General features: G+C 36.3%; 1 protein-coding gene across 2 annotated transcripts in view; it reads right to left on the bottom strand.

Annotated features, from left to right (window-relative positions):
• Positions 1-20,474, bottom strand: part of PPM1A (protein phosphatase, Mg2+/Mn2+ dependent 1A) — a 44,636-nt gene that overhangs the window by 12,380 nt on the left and 11,782 nt on the right. For both annotated transcript variants that reach the window (XM_045810306.2, XM_045810307.2), the window contains 2 exons: positions 3,149-4,002; positions 852-969 (listed from right to left, as the gene is read on the bottom strand). In XM_045810306.2, coding sequence (XP_045666262.1) covers positions 852-969; positions 3,149-3,982 — 952 coding nt within the window. In that variant the 5' untranslated portion in view covers positions 3,983-4,002. The remainder of the gene's footprint in view (positions 1-851; positions 970-3,148; positions 4,003-20,474) is intronic.

Here is a 20,474-nt window from a genome sequence, read left to right as displayed (position 1 = left end):
GCATGTCGTTTTCTTGCTTAAAAGAAACTGCATAATCTACATGCTTATTGCATATATGCAGCAAAATGGAATTCTCTGGGGAGATTTAGCATTTAAAGCAGTAGCTGCATAAAAGGTTGTTTTTATTTTTTCAAATATTTAAAGGCATTACACTTGAGAGTTACAAACATCTAATTGTCTCAAAGTAATTTGCAGAATTATGACAAATATATTCCTGAAATTCCCAACTTATTTCTTGCTTTTATTCAGCATTTATATTTCTGCCAAGTAGAGACCTAGTATATCTTCTATTCAGGTCTATGTTGTCTTGGTGAGGAAGTTTATGGCTTAGGCAAGAAGCCTTAAACAGTTTAAAATAAATTTTTAAAAGCTGTGGCACATGAAAGTTGCTAATAACCAGGCTGTGATCTTCAAGTTATTAAAAAAAAAAAAATCCTAAAGACCTTAAATTCATATACATAGCTTTACAAAGAAAGATGGTATTCAGATTATCACCATCATAAATAATCTGTTTATAATTAAATAAACCACAAATCAGACTTTCCTGGCATAAAACTACTCATGCCAGTGAATTCATCAAGAATTTTAAAGCATACAAACACTTTGTAGCCTTTTTAAACAAAAGTATCCTGAACAGAATGCACAGGGTCACACTAGTTCTTATTTCTAATATAACTATAATAGGACAATCAAAAACATCTCACAGTTACCACAGAAATGCCCTTTCCCACTTTTGTACACTAAACACTAGATGTCAAAGGCATGTAAAGATCTAAAAGCTAAAATATTAAAGTTTGATTGTGTTGAGGTTTTTCTTTAATAAAGCTACTTATTTTTGTTAAATGATCCACCTTCTACTCTGCTTTCCAGGTACTTGTCCAATTCCGCCTCCTTCTTCACTGCTTCTGGTGATACTCTGGGTGCATTTGGAAAACAGATCAGTATCACACTCATGTTGTCTCGACTTCCCTGAGGAAAAAGTTTGAGAAATATTACGCTTTCTTCTTGCTCTTTAAAGCCTTGAAACCCTTTACAGCCATGCCAATTTTAATTATACTTGCTCTAGTAAAAAATATATATATTGTTTTTAAGGAGAAAAAAATCTGCATATGTGGAGAGGCACCCGCCACGTACATACAGTTTATACGGTGCACAGTATAACCAACACTCCAAAAGGTCGGAGAAGCACCACGGGTTAACCTCCATTGCAACAATCATTGTGTTTAAATGCTATAAAACAGGAGTATTTCCAAACATTTACTGGTGGCTTACTTAACATGAAGATACTGAACACAAACACACATGCGCACACACACACGGTCAATCAACAAAACAGAAAATTCTAGAGGATTTGACCTATAGTTACATGTATACTCAACAAACTTATATTTAAAATAAAGTATAATAAATTTGGGGGCTAATTAATTTGCTTCATAATAAATAGAAACATGGAATTAGCAGTAAAACTAAATATATATAATTTATAAACCAGTTTTTTAACTTTCATAATTTAAAAAAATGGCTTAACTTTTAGGAAGTACATTCATTTTTAAAGACACCTAGCTACTCAAAATGCTATAATTAAGATACTTGAATCAACGTTAGCCTCCTCATATTCCCCTCGCTATTAGGAACTGGAGTTAACTTTTACGTTTTAAGTATTTGATTCCTCAATATGGGAAAACTGACCTTATACCTTTAGTTTAAGCAAACCATACAAAGAATTTAATATTACAAAGAATCTTGGGAGAAAAACAGTATAAAATGTGTAAAATGATAGGGTACTGAATAATTTTTAAAATGGAGAATGCAGACAAGATAAAGTATTAGCTGAGTCATAATTTACTAGTGTCTGAATGTGACAATTCTCTCCAAGAAAATAGCTTTTAATTTAGCCAACTATTTAATTCTCAAGAGCTAAAGAATAAGACCAACAAATAGATACTACTTTTATGTATACTAAAAGGGACAAAGAACACGTGTCACTGTTCGGTTCTCCTCAAATTCAGAAATCAATAGTGTGTATTATTAAGGCTTTTTTTAAAACCTGTGTGCTGGATGTTACATAAACTTGATTTGTGCTGGATGTTACATAAACCTGATTTCTGAGTATGATCAGATTTTAATTAAGATTTTAAGTGGAGCTGGCAGTATGCTTATAAAACTACAAAGAACATTAAGATGACTTCCTATTTCTGCACGTTAAAAGAAAATCAAACATGCAGTCTCAGAAGAGTTTTATAAAATCAACATTTGTTAGAGATAAAGGAAAAAAAATCAAAGAATTAGTTAATGAACATCACAAACAAAAAATCTGATTCCTCAGCAGTCCTATGAGTTAGCTACTGTTATCTCCACTCAATAGCTGAGAGGGGTAGAACTGGTCTGAGACTGCAGAGTACGAAAGCCACAGAGGTAAGCCTGCCTCAAGGCCTGCCTCTTCAGGCCGCTTCCTCTCGCTTCAGCCTCCTCAGCTGTAAAATCAAGGGGCTGAGCTGACTCATCTACATATATGACCCCTTTCGATCATCCCAACAACTCCATGAGACAGGGTGATTATATCTCTTACCTTTTTTACAGTAAAAGAAACTGATTTTCCAGACAGCTTAAATAGCTTACCTGAAGTCATACTCAGTCTCATACCAAGTTCTTCTGACTCCATGTTCAAGGCTATTTTTATTACATCATACCAAGTGATCACTAAATTCTCTTTGCTGGTGCTACAGATTCATTAGACTATAGTCTCAAAGTACTTTCATGAATGTATGGAGATATCACATGATAAATATAAAATATTAAAATTCTAAAATGCTTTTCATTTATTAGACACAAAGGCTTACCCCTCCCCCCATGCCTTTAAGACATGCGCTCTGTTCGTCTTTTTGCCTTTCCTAATCTTCTACAATACTAAAAAGCTGAGGTAGTCGTGGTTACTAAAAGACCATTTAGATTATAATTCTTGCATATTTGGTAATTGGGTAATTTATTTCTTAAAAACATTCCTAATTTTTGTAATTGGCCAAGAGTATCCTACAGTTTTGCGCCAAGAACTTATTTCTGAGAACTACAGTTTCTAAAATGATTAAATACTAGAGTAATAGTTAGTGACATAAAACCATTTTTATCTTTTAAAAGAAAGTCTAACTACCTTATACAAACAGGTGTCGACTACTTCATTGCAAACTTTCTCAAGGTCATCAGTGACTTCAAGTCTGGATCTTACAAAATCACAGAGCTCTTCATTTCCCATAACATCCCAAATACCATCACACGCAAGGATAATGAACTGATCATCTTCTTCAGACCTTTCAATATCATGGACTTCAGGCTCTGGTGAGACAAGCTGCTCTGTAGGGCCTTTTCCATGGACACATTTGTAATCAAAGTCCCCAAGGGCCCTCGATACAGCCAGAGAGCCATTCACACGCTGAATCATTACAGAACCACCTGCATTCTGAATTCGTTCTTTTTCCAGCGGATTACTTGGTTTGTGATCTTGTGTGAAGAAGTGAACTTTCCTGTTTCTACAAAGTAACCCCCTCGAGTCTCCACAGTTAATGAAGTAAGTATGTTGAGGAGAAATTAAGACACCCACGGCTGTTGACCCACTTCTATCTGCGCCATGCTTCTTCTCTGACATAACTCTCATATGTTCATCAATCTCCAGAAAACCTGTTCTGATTCCATTCTTTACATTTTCCACAGAAGGTGCTCCTGCAGACCCTTTAAAATCCTGGTTATTGGTGATGTGATCTAACAAATGCTCACAGCAGTATTTGGCAACCTGAGAACCAGCATGCCCATCATACACAGCAAAGAACGACCATGTTTCAAGTCCACTTGGCAAACCGATCACAGCCGTATGTGCATCCTCCATTTCAACTCGCCAACCTTGCATGCTGCTTAGCCCATATCGCAACCCATTACCCTGCCCCTGGGCATTATGTTTTTCCATCTTTGGCTTGTCTAAAAATGCTCCCATTATGTCTTGATATTCTAGGTCTGCAAAGGAAGAGAAACAGGAAAGTTAATAACTATCTTATATACAAAATACATATTCAACAATTTTTTAAGAGTAAAGAAGATATAAAGAAAGCTTTAAGTAAGAAATCACAACTCATAAGCAGACACTCATTGTGTTGCTAACTTGGAACCTAGAGATTAACAAGAAAGAACTGGGGGAGAGGCTGATCAGGCGCAGCTTAGAACGAGTAACAGACAGAGAGAACTGAAGCATCAGGATAAAAGTAGCTGACCTGACACTCCCCCACCAGGCACAACCACTTGAGGTAGAAAGGAGACTGGCAGTGAGCATCAGCTTACATGAACCAGGCCAAGTGTTTCAGGGTGCAATGAATATGTGCATCTCTTAGCGAATCTCAGACCTAAATTGTATGTGTATGTTAATCAAGAAAAAGCCAAATGAATTTACAACATACCAAAAGCCTATGAAATCAAACATCTTGGTTGAACATTTAGGATTTTCCAGTTTTATTCTGACTACCTATAGTTTTATTCTTACTACATGAACCCTCTGAAAAAGTAAAAAATGATCTACTCACAATGATCCAAATTTGCACACTCATTCCTTTAAGCCTTTGTTCATGTCAGTCCCCTTAACTGGAATCCCCTGTCCTTCCTCCTTACTTATAGAAAAATATATATCCATCTTCTAAAGTCTAGTTCAATTTCTATCTTTTCCATAGGTTTTTCAGTCTCCGACAAAACCATTAAGTTATTAAATTATCACGTACAACCTCAACTGTCAAGTTGCAAAGCAATTATATATACATACAACAAAGTTCGTTATATATAACAAAGTCAACCTATTGTGGTCTACTGATGTTCTATTAATTTAGCAGTAATAACATGTATCATTATTATTATACTCTATGACCATTAGGTATAAATAGTAAAGGAGATTAGAGGGTCTAGGAACAGCCATGTGGGCAAGGATTAGCTAATCTAATCCTTTCCCAATAATCAAAAGCTAAAAACTCTGGTCTGAAATGGGCCCACACAACACAGGGGGACAGCTGGTCAGAATTTAGGTTGACCTTTATTTGAGTAATAGCCTTGGGATGTAGAGACATGGGGTCCAAGTCATCAAATAAGTCACAACTGAACTCAAATCAATCTGAAAGGAGGCTAGAATTAAATTTAATGGAGGTAAAGTAGGGAGGCAAAATAGGGAGGCAGGTAAAAGTACCTATGTAAATCAGGATGCAATTCTAAGACTAAGGGATTGATGATGCTAGTGATGCTAGGCTTTGAGAAGAAGCTGGGAGAGAAAGGTTTAAGAAAAACTCCTTAGGTGGGGCGCCTGGGTGGCACAGCGGTTAAGCGTCTGCCTTCAGCTCAGGGCATGATCCCGGCGTTATGGGATCGAGCCCCACATCAGGCTCCTCCGCTATGAGCCTGCTTCTTCCTCTCCCACTCCCCCTGCTTGTGTTCCCTCTCTCGCTGGCTGTCTCTATCTGTCAAATAAATAAATAAAATCTTTTAAAAAAAAAGAAAAAAAAAGAAAAACTCCTTAGGAAGGTCACAGTGTTCCAGTAACCTTTTCCCCCTTCTTTTCCTAGCAGGGCCAAACTAATACACAAGACAGAAGTCTGGCTGACTGGTGTGATAAAACAATATCCTGCCTATTCCTCTGTCCCCTATTACAATTCCACTAATGTAGGTAAATAATGAAAACTAGCCATCATATATTCCTTACGGTAGTATTCATCAGATCACCGGATACCAAGTTGATATACACTATTATGACAAGAGTGACTGTTTTGATTGGACAAAGGAATAACATAATGATGATACCTTAATAGCAGACAATGTTTAAGAATAATTCTAAATCATTCATTCTCAACAACCCTCTAGAGTGAGTAATAGTATCTTCAATTTATAGATGAATCTCAGTGAGACTAAAGAACTTGGCCAAGGCTAATCAACTGATGAGTTCAGAAGAATCAGGACTCTAATTCAAGCCTGTCTGAATCTAAAGCACCATTTACTACTAAGGTAATGGTCTTGACCATGGATATACAAAAGAATTATCTGTGGACTTTTTGAAAAATTACAATTAAGAAATCAGGATTTCCAAGGTAGGGCTGGAACCTACGCATCTGTGTTATCTGTAAAAAAGATTAGATGAGATGCCTAGATAGGTACATCTAGATGGCTAGACGATGACTGAGGCATGGTGAAGTCAAGTCATCTGCTGAAGGTCAACTGCAATTTGCCTCATCTCTGTACCTCAATTCCTTTAGCTAGGCTAAAGGGGAGGAGAGAGATACAGTTAAGATGCTTGATGATCTAGCATTCCTCATCCGTACAATCAACATACTTATACTTACCTCTGAATGTCGCTTCAAAGTTTAAATGAGGTAGGCAAAAATAAGGCACTCAGCAAACTATCTCATTATTACTACATTCCTAAATATACAGTCACACTAGATTCTGATACTACCTAACAGGGAACTTACTCTCTTTTGCAGAAAAGTCCAGTAGCTGTTTTCCAGATATACATATAAAACTACCAAATAAAAATTCTTTGAAGACAAATGGGTAAAATTTCTAAAAACAAACCCCAAACTTTTGAAAAAATATGTTAGAAATGTAAAAATGTAACGAACCAAGTCAACCATCTGATAAAATTTTAGGTCCACCCCATAGCAAATATAAAAATATACATCAAGGACAAATTAATAATTTTGTGGTTGGACTTTCACATAGTGAAAATAAGACCATTCAGAAATCTTACCTCCTGGGATTCTGAGTAATTTGTAGAATCCTAGTGAAGCAGCCAACAATGGCTACATAAATACAGCAGATGGTTATGTAAATATAATACCAGAAATCACTCACTTATAAATACTATGTTTACACAGTCATCTTCCAGAAGTGGACTACTAATTATGTAGTCAAATTATTAAAGTGGCATCTATCTATAAATAGTAAATCCCTAGGGGTTCAATTTGCCCATGAAAGCTTAAGCTAGTTTCTGAGAGAAATTCTAGTTCTCGCCTTGTCTTAAATCTACTCTGAGCACATGCTGGATGGACCTCACCGCAACACTAGCTTAATCAGCTGATCTGAAAACAAAGTAGCAGGACAATCAAAAGACTGAACTCGTCTTTGATTTGGTAGCAGTGTACACAACATGGCAAAATTCAACTCATTTGCAGCGGGATGTGGGATGTAAACTCTTAACTGCTACCAAATATGCAGCATATTGTACATTGCCTACTAATGCTTACACGTGAATATACTCTGTAAACCTGAAGACAAATGCTCAGCTGACCCCTGAAATGCACATTTATTGAACGATAGGATTTAAGCAATATATTGTAGAGCGGGAGTTCAGTGAAGAAACAGACTCCTTGTGGCTGTATCTCTGCAAAGGATAATTTAAGGTACACAAACTACTTTCAACTTCCCAAGCTATGAGACATGTTAATTCATAAATTTTATTTTGTAATCCAAGGCAGCCATGTCAAAGTTATCTATGGTAATGACAAATAAATGCATGAACAAAACTTTATACCAATTTGACAAAAGAAAAAGGCTAATCTTTGGGTAATTTTTCTCTCATTGGAGTCTGAGATTTCTCATCAACCCTTACTTTAAAAAATGATTACACGGAGGCGCCCGGGTGGCACAGTTGGTTAAGCATCCAACTCTTGATTTCAGCTCAGGTCATGATCTCAGGGTCCTGACATCGAGCCCTGCGTCATGTTCCATGCTAGGCATGGGGCCTGCTTAAGATGCTCGCTCTCTCTCTCCCCCTGCCCTCCTCTCTTAAAAAAAAGGATTACACGTATTTATATTTACAAATTTGATTTTGATTAACTTGTATAACTCATCAGAGCCAAAATGTAGAAATGATCTGTCTAAATCTATTTTACAAATGAGAAGGCACACAGAAATAGAATGATTTGCTGAAGGTCACAAAGCTAGTTCAACAGTAAAAGCTGAGAACAGGACCTATGTTTCTGGAATTTTACTGCAATTCTACACATCCTGTCCTGTGTACTTGCAAATGAAGTTAATGGAAATCTAAAAACAGACTTCTTAGAAAAGAAAACACACAAAGCAGATAAGTAAGGAAGACTGTCACAGAAAAAAGCTGAAAATACCTTAAAGTGCCATTTCTTCCTCTGCCTATTCTTAACTTCTAAACTTCTATACTGCCAAAGATAAATGACAAAAAAGAAGGAAAGGTGAATAGAAAAGGAAAAAAAGCAAGAAATCTAAACTTTGGGTTTTTGTCTGGGACTGACAGAAAACCAGAGTGAACAATTTCTGGCAAAGCTAATCTCAAATACAGAGGCTAAATAAAATGTAATAATGAGCAAAGAAAAATAAAAGGATATATTTTTAAAGGTTCAGAAGTTACGGGGAGGGCGCGGAGCACACACCTCAATATTCATTATCTCCAAACTAGAAATTACCCATTAAGATACGAGATATGAGATGACACTAAATGAATAACACTACTACAGGCTGTCAATTAAAAAAGAAAAAAGGCACTCTGAACGTAGGTACATGGAAAGGAAAAACAATTACTGAACTAAAAATTTCAATAAAGACAATGAATAGCCAATTGGATACCACAGGGGAAAAAAAAAAAAAAAACCCAAACCAATAAATGAGATCACCTCAAGGAATTCTTTTAAAACTCAGGTCTTTCTCTTCATCTTGTTAATTCCAAACATACAAACCCACCCACATCTGTACCCATCCTATCCTCATACCTTCTGTTATAAAAGAGTACTCTCTGTGCTCTCACTTAAACATAAATCCCTCTATTAGAGCTTTGAAGCCCGTGCTTCCAAGGAATCTTATACTACTTACATGTCTTCTCCGGAACCTTACAACACTGTTATCCTCTTCTTCTTTATATTCAACCTCTCCTTTTCAATCAGAGAACAATTTTTAGAGACACTCAGATGTCGACCATTACTAACAAGTCTTTATGTGACTCCTTCTCCTGTAGCTACCCATCTGCCTTTCCCTTCCCTTTGCAGTTCACCTTCTTAAAAACACGTGTTGATGCTTCACACTGTTGCCTGGCCATTCCACCAAAATAGGCTCCTCCAGGTTGCTTAATCCAGTGGACATTTTTAGCCCTCGTTTCATTGACTGCTTACAACAGCATTCAACACTCTCTCTTCCAACTTCCCACTGGCTTTTCAAGATGCTACACACTCTCAGCTTTCCTCCTGTCCCTGGCTTTTCCGTCCTTGTTCCCTTTGCATGCCCATCTTCATCTTCCAAGCCATTAAATATTGACAGTCAAGGCTTAGACCTAAGCCCTTTTCTCACTTTATGCTGGCTTCCAAACTATTATTCATGTGTATGGGGGAAAGGGAACTAGATGATATTTTAAGATACACAAGGACTCAAAGTATACACTCATACTTTTTTAATGAGAAATCCAGCCAAGCAAACATCTACTCACTGTGTTTTAAAACTTAAGTTCATCTCTATGACTTGTCATTAGTTTAACTCTTAAATAACCCGTTTCTTAAAAATAATCTAAAAAACAAAATCCCGTATATAAAGTAAAAAGAAGTTGGGAAGTTGCCCACTTACTCAATTTAATAGTAAGGAGACACCCCCTTTATGTCTATAGATGGAAATGCCTTTTTTTAAATTTAAAAGTTTTTAACTTAAAAAGTTTTAAACTTAAAAGTTATAGATGTATCCAATATGTGACTTTGGACAAATACTTTAGCTTAATTTCTTTTTTTTTTTTTAAAGATTTTATTTATTTAACAGAGATAGAGACAGCCAGCGAGAGAGGGAACACAAGCAAGGGGAGTAGGAGAGGAAGAAGCAGGCTCATACCGGAGGAGCCTGATGTGGGGCTCGATCCCAGAACGTCAGGATCATGCCCTGAGCCAAAGGCAGACGCTTAACCGCTGTGCCACCCAGGTGCCCCTAGCTTAATTTCTAACTCTCTTCATTGATAAATAAACAACCTTGATTAACCATTTCAGAACAATTACCTTGTTCTGAAAAATGTAGAAGCAAGGAGTCTAAAGTTCTAGGAATACCTAGGTAAAATGGGATTAGTAAGTAATACTTCAGTCTAAAATCATACTGATGAATTCTACTTAAAAATTTTTATTCTCAACACCAAGATGAAGATTATGAGATAAAATTATTTTACAACAGAAAAATCAACTTGTAGAAAATGAAAAAACCAGCTACCAACTAGGACTACAAGCTGGTAGCCTGAATGTGATCTTCACATATATTGTTAGCCCCTGCCCCCGAACAACATGCATTCTCCAGTGCCCCTACTACTCCTCATGGACCGCACGGCATCTGAGCTTGCATCATCTGATAAAGAGGACAACACCGTGACTATAACAGCATACAATCCATGAGGATTTACTCTAATCTGATTTTTCATGAAGTGGCCAATCTCATCTCGAAGTAGCAAAACAAAATGATACCTGTAAAAAAAAAGCTGAATAATGGCTTCAAAGGTACCAGGCCTGGATCCTACAATGTTACCTTATTTGGAATCTCTGCAGGCATGATTAGTTAAAAAACTTGCAATGGGCGGATTATTTTGGATTATACTGGAGCCCCAAATTGCAATCACAAGTGTCCTTGAAAGAGAGGCAGAGGAAGAACTTTCACAGAGGAGAAGTGAAGTGAAGACAGAGCAAAGAGAGATTTGATGATGCTCGCCCTTGAAGATTACAGTGATACATGGCTACAATCCAAGGAATGCTGCATTCTTCCTAAAGCCTCCAGAGTGAACACATTCCTGCCAACACCTTGACTTTGGCCCAGTGAAACGAATTTTGGACTTGTGCCCTCTAGAATGGTAAGAGAATAAATGTGTATGACAAATAAGAAACTGGAGTATAAAAAGTATTAATAGAACTAAGGAAAGAAATTTAAGAGATAAAAATTATTGTAATGTTTTAAATGGCAAAACAATAATGTGCAAAGAACCTATAGAAAACATCTGCAAGGGGTAAAATTAAAAATAAGAGAAAAATCATCCTGTATGCAGATAAAAATAGAGATAAAAGTGAGTAGATTGAAGATACAAACAATGCAGATCCAACAATTTAATTAGTGTACTGTAAACAGAAAACCAAATAATGGAGAAGTAATAAAACTTCAAAGAAAAAAGAAATTAATCCCAAACTGAGGGAAATTTTGAATTGATGAAAGTGTTCATCAAGTAGTAATTTTAGTAGAAAGGGTTCAATGCCAAAGTATACTTTGATAATGAATTTCAAGAATACAATTTAGAAAAATAAAAACAAAAACAAATCAGGCTGGCCTCAAACTTCTTTGAAGTTTGGCCATATAATGAAGTAAGGCCTATAAATGTTGAGGGTAAAGAGGGATATTCCCAGAATTCTATACCCAGCAAAGCTGGCATTTATATGTGAAGGTAACAGAAAAGATATCATGAACTATGCCAATACTAAAAAAGTATCATCCAGGGGTGCCTGCGTGGCTCAGTCGGTTAAGCAGCCAACTCTTGATTTCAGCTCAGGTCATGATCTTAGGGTGCTGTGATAGAGCCCCCCATCAGGCTCTGTGCTCAGCCGAGGAGTCTGCTTGTGGATTCTCTCTCCTTTTCCCTCCGCCCCTCCCCATGCTCAAGCTCTTTCTCTCTCTCTCTCTCTCTCTCTCAAATAAATAAAGCTTAAAAAAAAAAGTATCATCTATGTACCATTAATGGAAAACCTATTTAAAGAAAGATTAATGCCAAGAGATTAATCAAAACCAGAAATTCAATAAATGGAGATGTCAGAGTATCCAGGACTTTGGGGTGGACAACATACACTATGCAAATACAACTGTCCCTTGAAAAACATGGGTCTGATCTGCGAGGTGCACTTATACATGGATTGTTTTTAAATAAATACAGTACTATAAAATGTATTTTCTCTTATGATTTTCTTAACATTTTTTCTCGAGCTTATTTTAAGAATACAGTATACAATACAAATAACATGCAAAATATATATTAATCAACTGTTTATGTTATCAGTAAGGTTTCTAGTCAACAGCAGGCTATCAATAGTTAAGTTCCGGGGAAGACATAAGTTATATGTGAATTTTTGACCATGTGGAGAACTGGTGCCCCTAACCTCCATGTTGTTCGAGGGTCAACTGTATAACAGAAGTCAAGGGTTGGGTGCCTGGGTGGCTCAGCTGTTAAGTGTCTGCCTTTGGCTCAGTTCATGATCCCAGGGTCCTGGGACTGAGCCCCACATAGGGCTCCCTGCTCAGCGGGAAGCCTGCTTCTTCCTCTCCCACTCCCTCTGCTTGTGTTCCCTCTCTCCCTGTATCTCTCTCTGTCAAATAAATAAAATCTTAAAAAAAAAAAGTTAAAAAAATTATTAGAAAAAAAGAAGTCAAGGGTTGTGATTTTAATTTCAGAGAAAGAAAAGCATAAGGAATAAGTTAATAAATACAATGACTATCTTTTTTTAACTGATGAGTGTGTACTCTAAAATTATAACTTAAAATACTTTTATGCCAGATAATTCATACAACCCTTCAAAAATACTATGTGCTGAAATTAAAACTATATTTTCTGTTCAAATATGCTTAAAACATTAAAAACCAAGCATTTATTTGATTGTATATTGGAAAACAAAAGCTGTCAAGTTTCCTAACATACTCCCATTCACCCTACTCCAGGAACCACCGCCCCACCCCCCACAAAAGAAAACAAATGACACAGACTATATTATCTGACTTTAAAACGGTAATAGTAGATGTTGGTAACAATGAAGAAAGAAGAAAACTTTAAACATCTGGAAATTGCTTTAAAGGCATGCTTCTCATCAACCTTGCAGTGAGTTTGTACATTTTTACAATTACAGAATATTTAGAAACAATAATGATAAGTAAAACCTTATATCAAATTTTATGAGAGGTGACCAAACGTTACTCAGGAAAACTAACACTTTCTTAGTAAAAAAGGTGAAAATCAGTACATTAAATCTCAACCCAAAAAGTAAAAAGACCAACCACATGCATACACACAGACCTAAGGAAAGAAATATATTAAGGAATATATTAAGAAAAATTTAGGTAAACGTGATGTCATATGAGTGAAAAATGAGTAAAACACGTAAACCACTAATTAGTCTGAGAAAAACTATTATTCAAAATTAGAAACCAAACAAGCATACAGCCTGCCTCTGAGACAGGTGTTTGTTTTGTTTTATAAAACACACCGTACAATTCTTTGCTAATAAATTTGAAAATATGGAGGAGACAGACAATGTTCTTGAAAAACAAATTACCAAATTTTTTTCAAGCAGTGATGAAATAGAGACCAGTAACTCTGGAACAAAATGAGAAAGTTATCAAAGAACTAACCCTCAAAAGAACTCTAGGGCTCATGAAAAACAAAATAAAAAAAGCAGAAGAACCATTCCAGGTTAAAGAAGACCAAGGAGCTAGGACAATAAAGTTTAACGTGCAATTGTGCACTGGCTTATATATGTGTGTGCAAAAAGAGTATGTATGCGTACATACACAAAGAGGGAAAAAAGAAAACGTATAAAACAAATGTGGGAAAAAAGTAGTCATTTAAGTAAATATGAAAGTTCACTGTACCTTTATTTCTTCAAATTTTCTGTAAGTTTAAATTGTTTCCAAAATAAAGTTATTAAAAACAAGTGTATCAGACAATTTCACAACCAAGATCTTGCAAGCCTTAAAACAGTAATCCTGATTAAAAACTGTCAAAGACAGTACCAAAAAATAAAACTATAATCCAAACATAGTAACACGGATGCAAAAAACCCTAAGTATAAGCAAATCACCTAGAAGAGCTCATCTTAAGAATTTAACTACGAGGGGCGCCTGGGTGGCACAGCGGTTAAGCGTCTGCCTTCGGCTCAGGGCGGGATCCCAGCGTTCTGGGATCGAGCCCCACATTGGGCTCCTCTGCTAGGAGCCTGCTTCTTCCTCTCCCACTCCCTCTGCTTGTGTTCCCTCTCTCGCTGGTTGTCTCTGTCTGTCAAATAAATAAATAAAATCTTAAAAAAAAAAAAAAGAATTTAACTACGAGCCAACATTCAGAGACTTATTAATTTGCCATCTTTTTAAAAAAGAAGTCCCAAGGGGGGCGCCTGGGTGGCTCAGTCAGTTAAGCGTCTACCCTCAGCTCCTGTCATAATCCTGGAGTTCCAGAATCAAGCCCCCGGGGGGGGGGGGGGCAGGCTCCCTGCTCAGCCGGGAGTCTGCTTCTCACTCTCCATCTGCTCCTTATCCCACTCTTCCAAGCGCTCTAATAATTTTTTTTAAAGATTTTATTTATTTATTTGACAGAGAGAGAGACAGCCAGCGAGAGAGGGAACACAAGCAGGGGGAGTGGGAGAGGAAGAAGCAGGCTCCAAGCGGAGGAGCCTGATGTGGGGCTGGATCCCAGAACGCTGGGATCACACCCTGAGCAAAGGCAGGCACTTAACGACTGAGCCACCCAGGTGCCCCTAAATAAAATTTAAAAATAAAAAATAAAAATAAAAAAGTTCAAAGGAAAAAAACCACATGATCGAATTTTCATCTGATAAAATTCATTCTATAATATGATAATCTATATTTCAAGCCAAAGAGGAAACATAGTGATTAGAACAAGTCCCAGAAAAGAAACGAACACAAGGATACCTATTCTTATCCCTAATATCTAGCAAGGTCCAGAAATAATAATCAATACAGTTAAGATTTTTTTAAAAGGCATAAAATTATGAAAGATCAAATTGCTATTTGCAGATATTAACTATGTGATGGCAAACTCAAAATCTAAAACAATATTAGGAAAAAAAGTTCAATAAGGTTATCTGACTACAGAAAATCCTTAAGAAAACTATTAAAAATAACCACTTAGAAAGTAAAGAAAAAAATGCCAATATGTCTTTATATCTAAATAAATAATCAAAGAAATATTCAGAACCTTTAAGAAGAGAGCTTCAGAATAAAAGACACTCCTATTTCTGAGACAGGAAGATTCAATATTGCCAAGACAGTTAACCTTCCTTTCTTAATCAATAAATTTAGTATAACCACAACTGGGTCTTTTTGTTCCCAGACCTTGATGAAATGATTCCAAAATTCATATGAAAGAATAAATGTTTGGGAATAGCCAAAACATTCTAAAAAACATTAGCATTTGTCACATCTAATATTAAAATAATTTCAAATTATGTTATTTAAGAGGGAATACTAAAAGGATTCATAAGTGGAACAGAATTGAGACTCTGGAAAGACAACTGTGGGAACAAAAATTCAATAAATGGTGTTAAAACAGCTGGCCTATTTCAATCCTGCCCTCCCATGGAAAGTAGCTGAATTCCTATTACACATCTTAAAATAAATACCAGGTAATTAAAGATTTAAGTTTGAAATACTGTAATAAAACCATACAAGTACATCCAGGCAAATATTTCTATAATTTTATTGTAGGAAAGAATCTAAGTATGACATTTTTTTGCCATTGGGGAAAAAAAGACTTCGTAAGTCTTTTAAAGAAATAAAAAGCAATTCCAGAGGAATAAAACTTCTACACTATAAAACCAAGCTCATAAGCTTGAGAGGCACATACCTTTAAAACAAGTATTTGCAATATATATGGTAAAGTTAATATTCCTAAAATAGACAGAAGTCTCTTATAAGGCAATAAAATGAACACTTTGAAGGGAAAGAAACGAAGAACACGAACAGATAATGCAATTCATCAAAGAATACAAATGGACAATAAGTACATGGAGTAATAACTAACCTCACTAGCCATTAAACACAGATTTATTTTTTACACATTATCGAGGCTTAAAAATGGGGTGCCTGGGTGGCTCAGTGGGTTAAGCGTCTGCCTACGGCTTGGGTCATCATCCCAGGGTCCTGGGACTGAGCCCTGAGACTGGCTCCCTGCTCAGGGGGGAGTCTGCTTCTCCATCTTCCTCTGCCTGCCCCTCCCCCTGCTCAGGCTCTTGCACGCATGTTCTCTCTCTCTCAAACAAATAAAATCTTTAAAAAAAGATTAAAAATTTATAGTGTCCAGTATTGGCAAAGGAGTAAAAAAAAATATATGCTTCTCATAGGTAGAAGAGTAAACTGCCACCTTTTTAAAGGATATGTGGACACACATTAATTTTAAATGTTGAATTCCATTTAAATGGTTTTCTATATGCACACTCTGAAGTACCCTTCTATTCTAAAAATATTTTTAAAATAAATGAACTATAAAACAAAATTAAGAAGACCAAGTCACCTGCTAAAGATAAACTATTAAAATACAAAGCTTTTTGTGAAGCTGAAACTACGAGCCTCCTGGGTTCAACTAACAGATGGAGAAGAGTCTACATCCTGTAGGGATAGTAACCAATTAAAAATGCCCTGTGCAAAGCTGGGATAGAACTCAAGCTCACTGAAACTCATGCCTGGGGTGGAGGGGTCTGTTGCCTATAAAAGGAGCTGGGAAAAGCTACTTACTAACCTTATCACCTGGAGCTATAGTTTAGATGAAGTTAGGTGCCCAAAGAGCAGAAGAGTATAGCTCTTCTTCTAGTCTGTGTCTTTTCTTGGAGAGAGCCTGATCCTGATCTTATCAAGAATCAGGAACCACACCTCCAACATAAGACATGGTTTCAGACTGGGCACCCCACGGCCAAGATGTAGGCACGTGCAAAAACACTGGATAAGAAGGGTGAAAACAAAGAAAACAAAAAACTTCCATTTAGTAAGAGAACAAAAACCAAACTCCAAAACACATGAGGGAAAAAAAAAAAAAACTATGATGGACAGCCAACAAAATCAACAATTGTAGGAATTCAAACTAGAAGGAAAAATAACAATCTGAAAATAACGTAAAATGTGTGTTTAGGATCCTTCCAAAGTTAAAAAAGACAATAGACATGAAGAGGAAAAATCGTCAGAAATCAAACCAGAATAGGTGTCTATTAGAGAGGGAGAATCTGAAAGGGAGAAAAACATTCACTGAGAAATAAAAACAACTGAGGCCACGTAAACTCTAGCTGAATAAAGTCAAGGGGTTAATTAGTAAATTGAAAAATGATACTTTGGAACTGCCTAGAAAATAACATAGAGATTAAAAAGGAATACTGGAAAAGCAATATTCAAAAATACAGGGACACCTGGCTGGCTCAGTGGGTAAAGCATGATCTCGGGGTTGTATGTTTGAATCCCATGTTGGGCGCAGAGATTACTTAAAATCTAAAAAAAAAAAAAAAAGAAAAAGAAAAATATAAAGGTTAAAGAATTTTCTAGAATTGAAGAAAGATACGCGTCTTCAAATAACAATGTATTTCAAAGAGTACCTCCATACAGCACAACATATACCTCCTAGGCATATGAGCGTGTGTTCAGGATATCAAGTAGGTAGAACAAATACTAACATTTATACCACACTTAAAAAACAGGGTTCTGTCCTGCATATAGTTTACATATATTAATGTAATGACTGCTACAACCCCTTACAATACAGATACGCTCTCATCATCTCTGTTTAGAACTTGCCCAAGGTCACATAGTGAATAGTGGTGACAGGATACAGAAAAGGAATCTTTTTAAAAACTGGTAGAGAGAAAAATTAAATACAAAGGCCTAACAACTAGGTAGAAACCAGACTTCTCAGAGATCCAAGTTTCATAAAACAATGAAATATCTTGAGGGTACTAATAGGAAGGGGGGACCTATTAACCAAGAATTCTTTATTTGCTATAAAAAAAGGAAAATAATGTATAAAATATACTTTCAGATGAAAAGTACAGACATTTATAGGCCACACTCTGTTACTGAAAAGATTACTAAAAGACATACCTTAGCAAGAAAGGTAACTCCAGTAGTGAGATACAAGGAACTGTCCTCACTGAAATATTTGGCTGATTAAAGTAGATATTAAATATAAAAAAGAAAACGAAACTTTTTTATGCTACAAAAAGAGGAAATAAAATTGTAGACAGTTATACTGATGATGAAGGAATGTTGTGTTTAATCAAATTTGAGCTCACAGAAAAAAAAAAATCACCAAATATACAAGGGAACAGGCTGCAATGAACAGGAGTGACATAACAAATATGTGATATAAAATAACTATGTATGAAACATTTAACAAGACTTTTCACACAAGCACACACACACACCAGGAAAATGAGAAGAAATTATTTAAAAATTTACCAAGGAAACTGGGAAAGAATTAAATACCACTTTTGGAAATTAAGAAAATCATTGATATTAAAATTTCAAAGGATGACAACAGATTAGAAACAAATGCAATAAATTTAGTTCACTGAGTTAAAGAAATAAAATTATGTTCACTTCAAAAAACCTACAACCAAAGGATGAGGGGGAAACGGGAAGGAGAAAAGAAAATCAAATTCTCCAACAATAAATAGTTAAGTAGCATACATAGTCCACAGAAGTAGCTGTAAGTTAAGACTCAGACTTTAGAGTGCCTCTGAAAGCCCAAAAACTGTTAACTAATCTCTCTGTTGATGCCAACTCCCTAGAATATGGCTATGGTAGTAGCAGAGTTCTTTACACTCTCAAGCAACATTTATTCCACTGAGAGAATCAGAAAACACCAGCAAAATAACGGCACCTTACTCTATAAGGTACAGCTTAATCTAACAAACGCTCCTCTGGTATCTCATTTTCTAAATATACCTAAATCACAGCAATCTTTAAATTTGTATATCTTTACTTTAGGGAGAGGTAGAAGTTTCCTGTGGGGTCCATAAGTTTGCAGCTCACAGGGCTTAAGGCCTCTGGAATGTTACTCCAATCTCCCTCAGGCCTAAAATATTTTCACAGGTTTCTCTGCTTAAATATTCTTTTAATAAAGCTCAATTTTAGATTAGTCAGTTAAATCAACAAATACTCTTAAATTTCTCCTACAATATAAGTAATCTATAAAAGTTATGAAGAAAGAGGTGTGGTTTTTTTTTTCTTTTTAAGATTTTATTTGACACAGAGAGAGAGAAAGCAAGAGAGAGCACACAAGCAGGGGGAGTGGCAGGCAGAGGGAGAGGGAGAAGCAGGCTCCCCGCTGAGCAAGGAGCCAGACGAGGGTCTCCATCCCAGGACCCTAGGATCATGACCTGAGCCAAAGGCACACACTTAACCGACTGAGCCACCCAGGTGCCCCTATAGCATTCTTTTGAATAGAAATACTTATTTTAAAAAAATATAATTTTGTAAACTTGGTTTCCAATACTAAAAATACTCATTCAAATCAGATAACATTTTATATGTTAAATAATGAATCTCATTGCTCTAAAGAAATTAAGTATCTCCATCACCTGCTCCTTTAGAAAGTTATATACAAAATACTGTAGGCAATATTTCTGATAAGGAACTGATTATGGGGTTTTAAACATATCATCCAAGATATAAAATACAAATACAAACAGTTCCCATTAGTTTGCATTCCCCTCCTCCCAAATTTTGAGTCTGCTTATTACAGGACTTTACTCCTTTAAAGCTGTATGTATGACTATGGCTCTATGGGGGGCACTTTTACTGATTGTACCTAAAATCCCATAACAGTCCTAGCCCAACCAGAAGCCCTGCTCTATCAAATCAAATTAGATTTTCTTTGGCAGCAGCAATCTCTCAATTAGCGCCATTCCCCTGGCTAATCTAGATCCCTGAAGTAGTCCACTGAGTATGGAGGCATCCAGAACAGGATTCTACCTCTCCAATTTGAAAAGCCTCAAGGGACAGTGCCATTTACTTCTCTGTGGGATTTCTCCAAAGTATCCCAAGGTGATAAGGGTCACCCATGCTACACTGGTTCAAACCTGAAGATCTTCAAATAACCCCCCCCAAAAAAAAACCATAATTCAACTTTTTAAATTCCTATACAAAGTTCTGGAAAGAAAATACGTCAAGGGTACTAAACCTCATCAGAAAATGGAATTATCATTTGTGCTTCACTGACATTATGACTAAAATTCAAAGTTCAGAACGGAGAATTAAAAAAAAAAAATCTTATCTTCTACTACATAACATCTCTGCCTTTTTTTTCTTCCTTCTAGGTCTTATTCTCTCCTAAGCAACCTCCAAGTTTTATTCTTCTGTTCACAAACTCAGTCTCCTCGCAAATTCTGTACCATTTCTATTCCTGTTCTCATGAGGAGAACTCTGTCCCTCCCCAGCCTGATCAATCTCAATCTCCTCTTCTATTTTCCTGTTCTTGCCTTTCTCATTCTTGGGTTTAGGGGAGTAAGAAGGTAGAGTTCAGGCAAGTCAGCTGCTAGGGGAAACATTTCAGTGAGCTCATGCAAGCAAGCCTGAGCCTGCAACTTTAGAAGAGAAATGGCTGCTAGAGCAACACTTCAGGGAACGCTGAGGGACTAATGAGCAACCCCCAGGAAAAAGCACTTCTGGATGAGGACTAATGGTATACACTCTTTGAACTTATAATACTAGTGAAGAGGCTGATTCTTGGTTTAAAG

The sequence above is a fragment of the Ursus americanus genome, chromosome 26 (assembly GCF_024610735.1).
Source record: "Ursus americanus isolate L20-20 chromosome 26, mUrsAme1.1.p, whole genome shotgun sequence".
Classification (NCBI taxonomy): Eukaryota; Metazoa; Chordata; class Mammalia; order Carnivora; family Ursidae; genus Ursus; species Ursus americanus.
The sequence above is the reverse complement of the archived record's forward strand: the minus strand, read 5'-3'. Positions and strand labels throughout refer to the sequence as shown.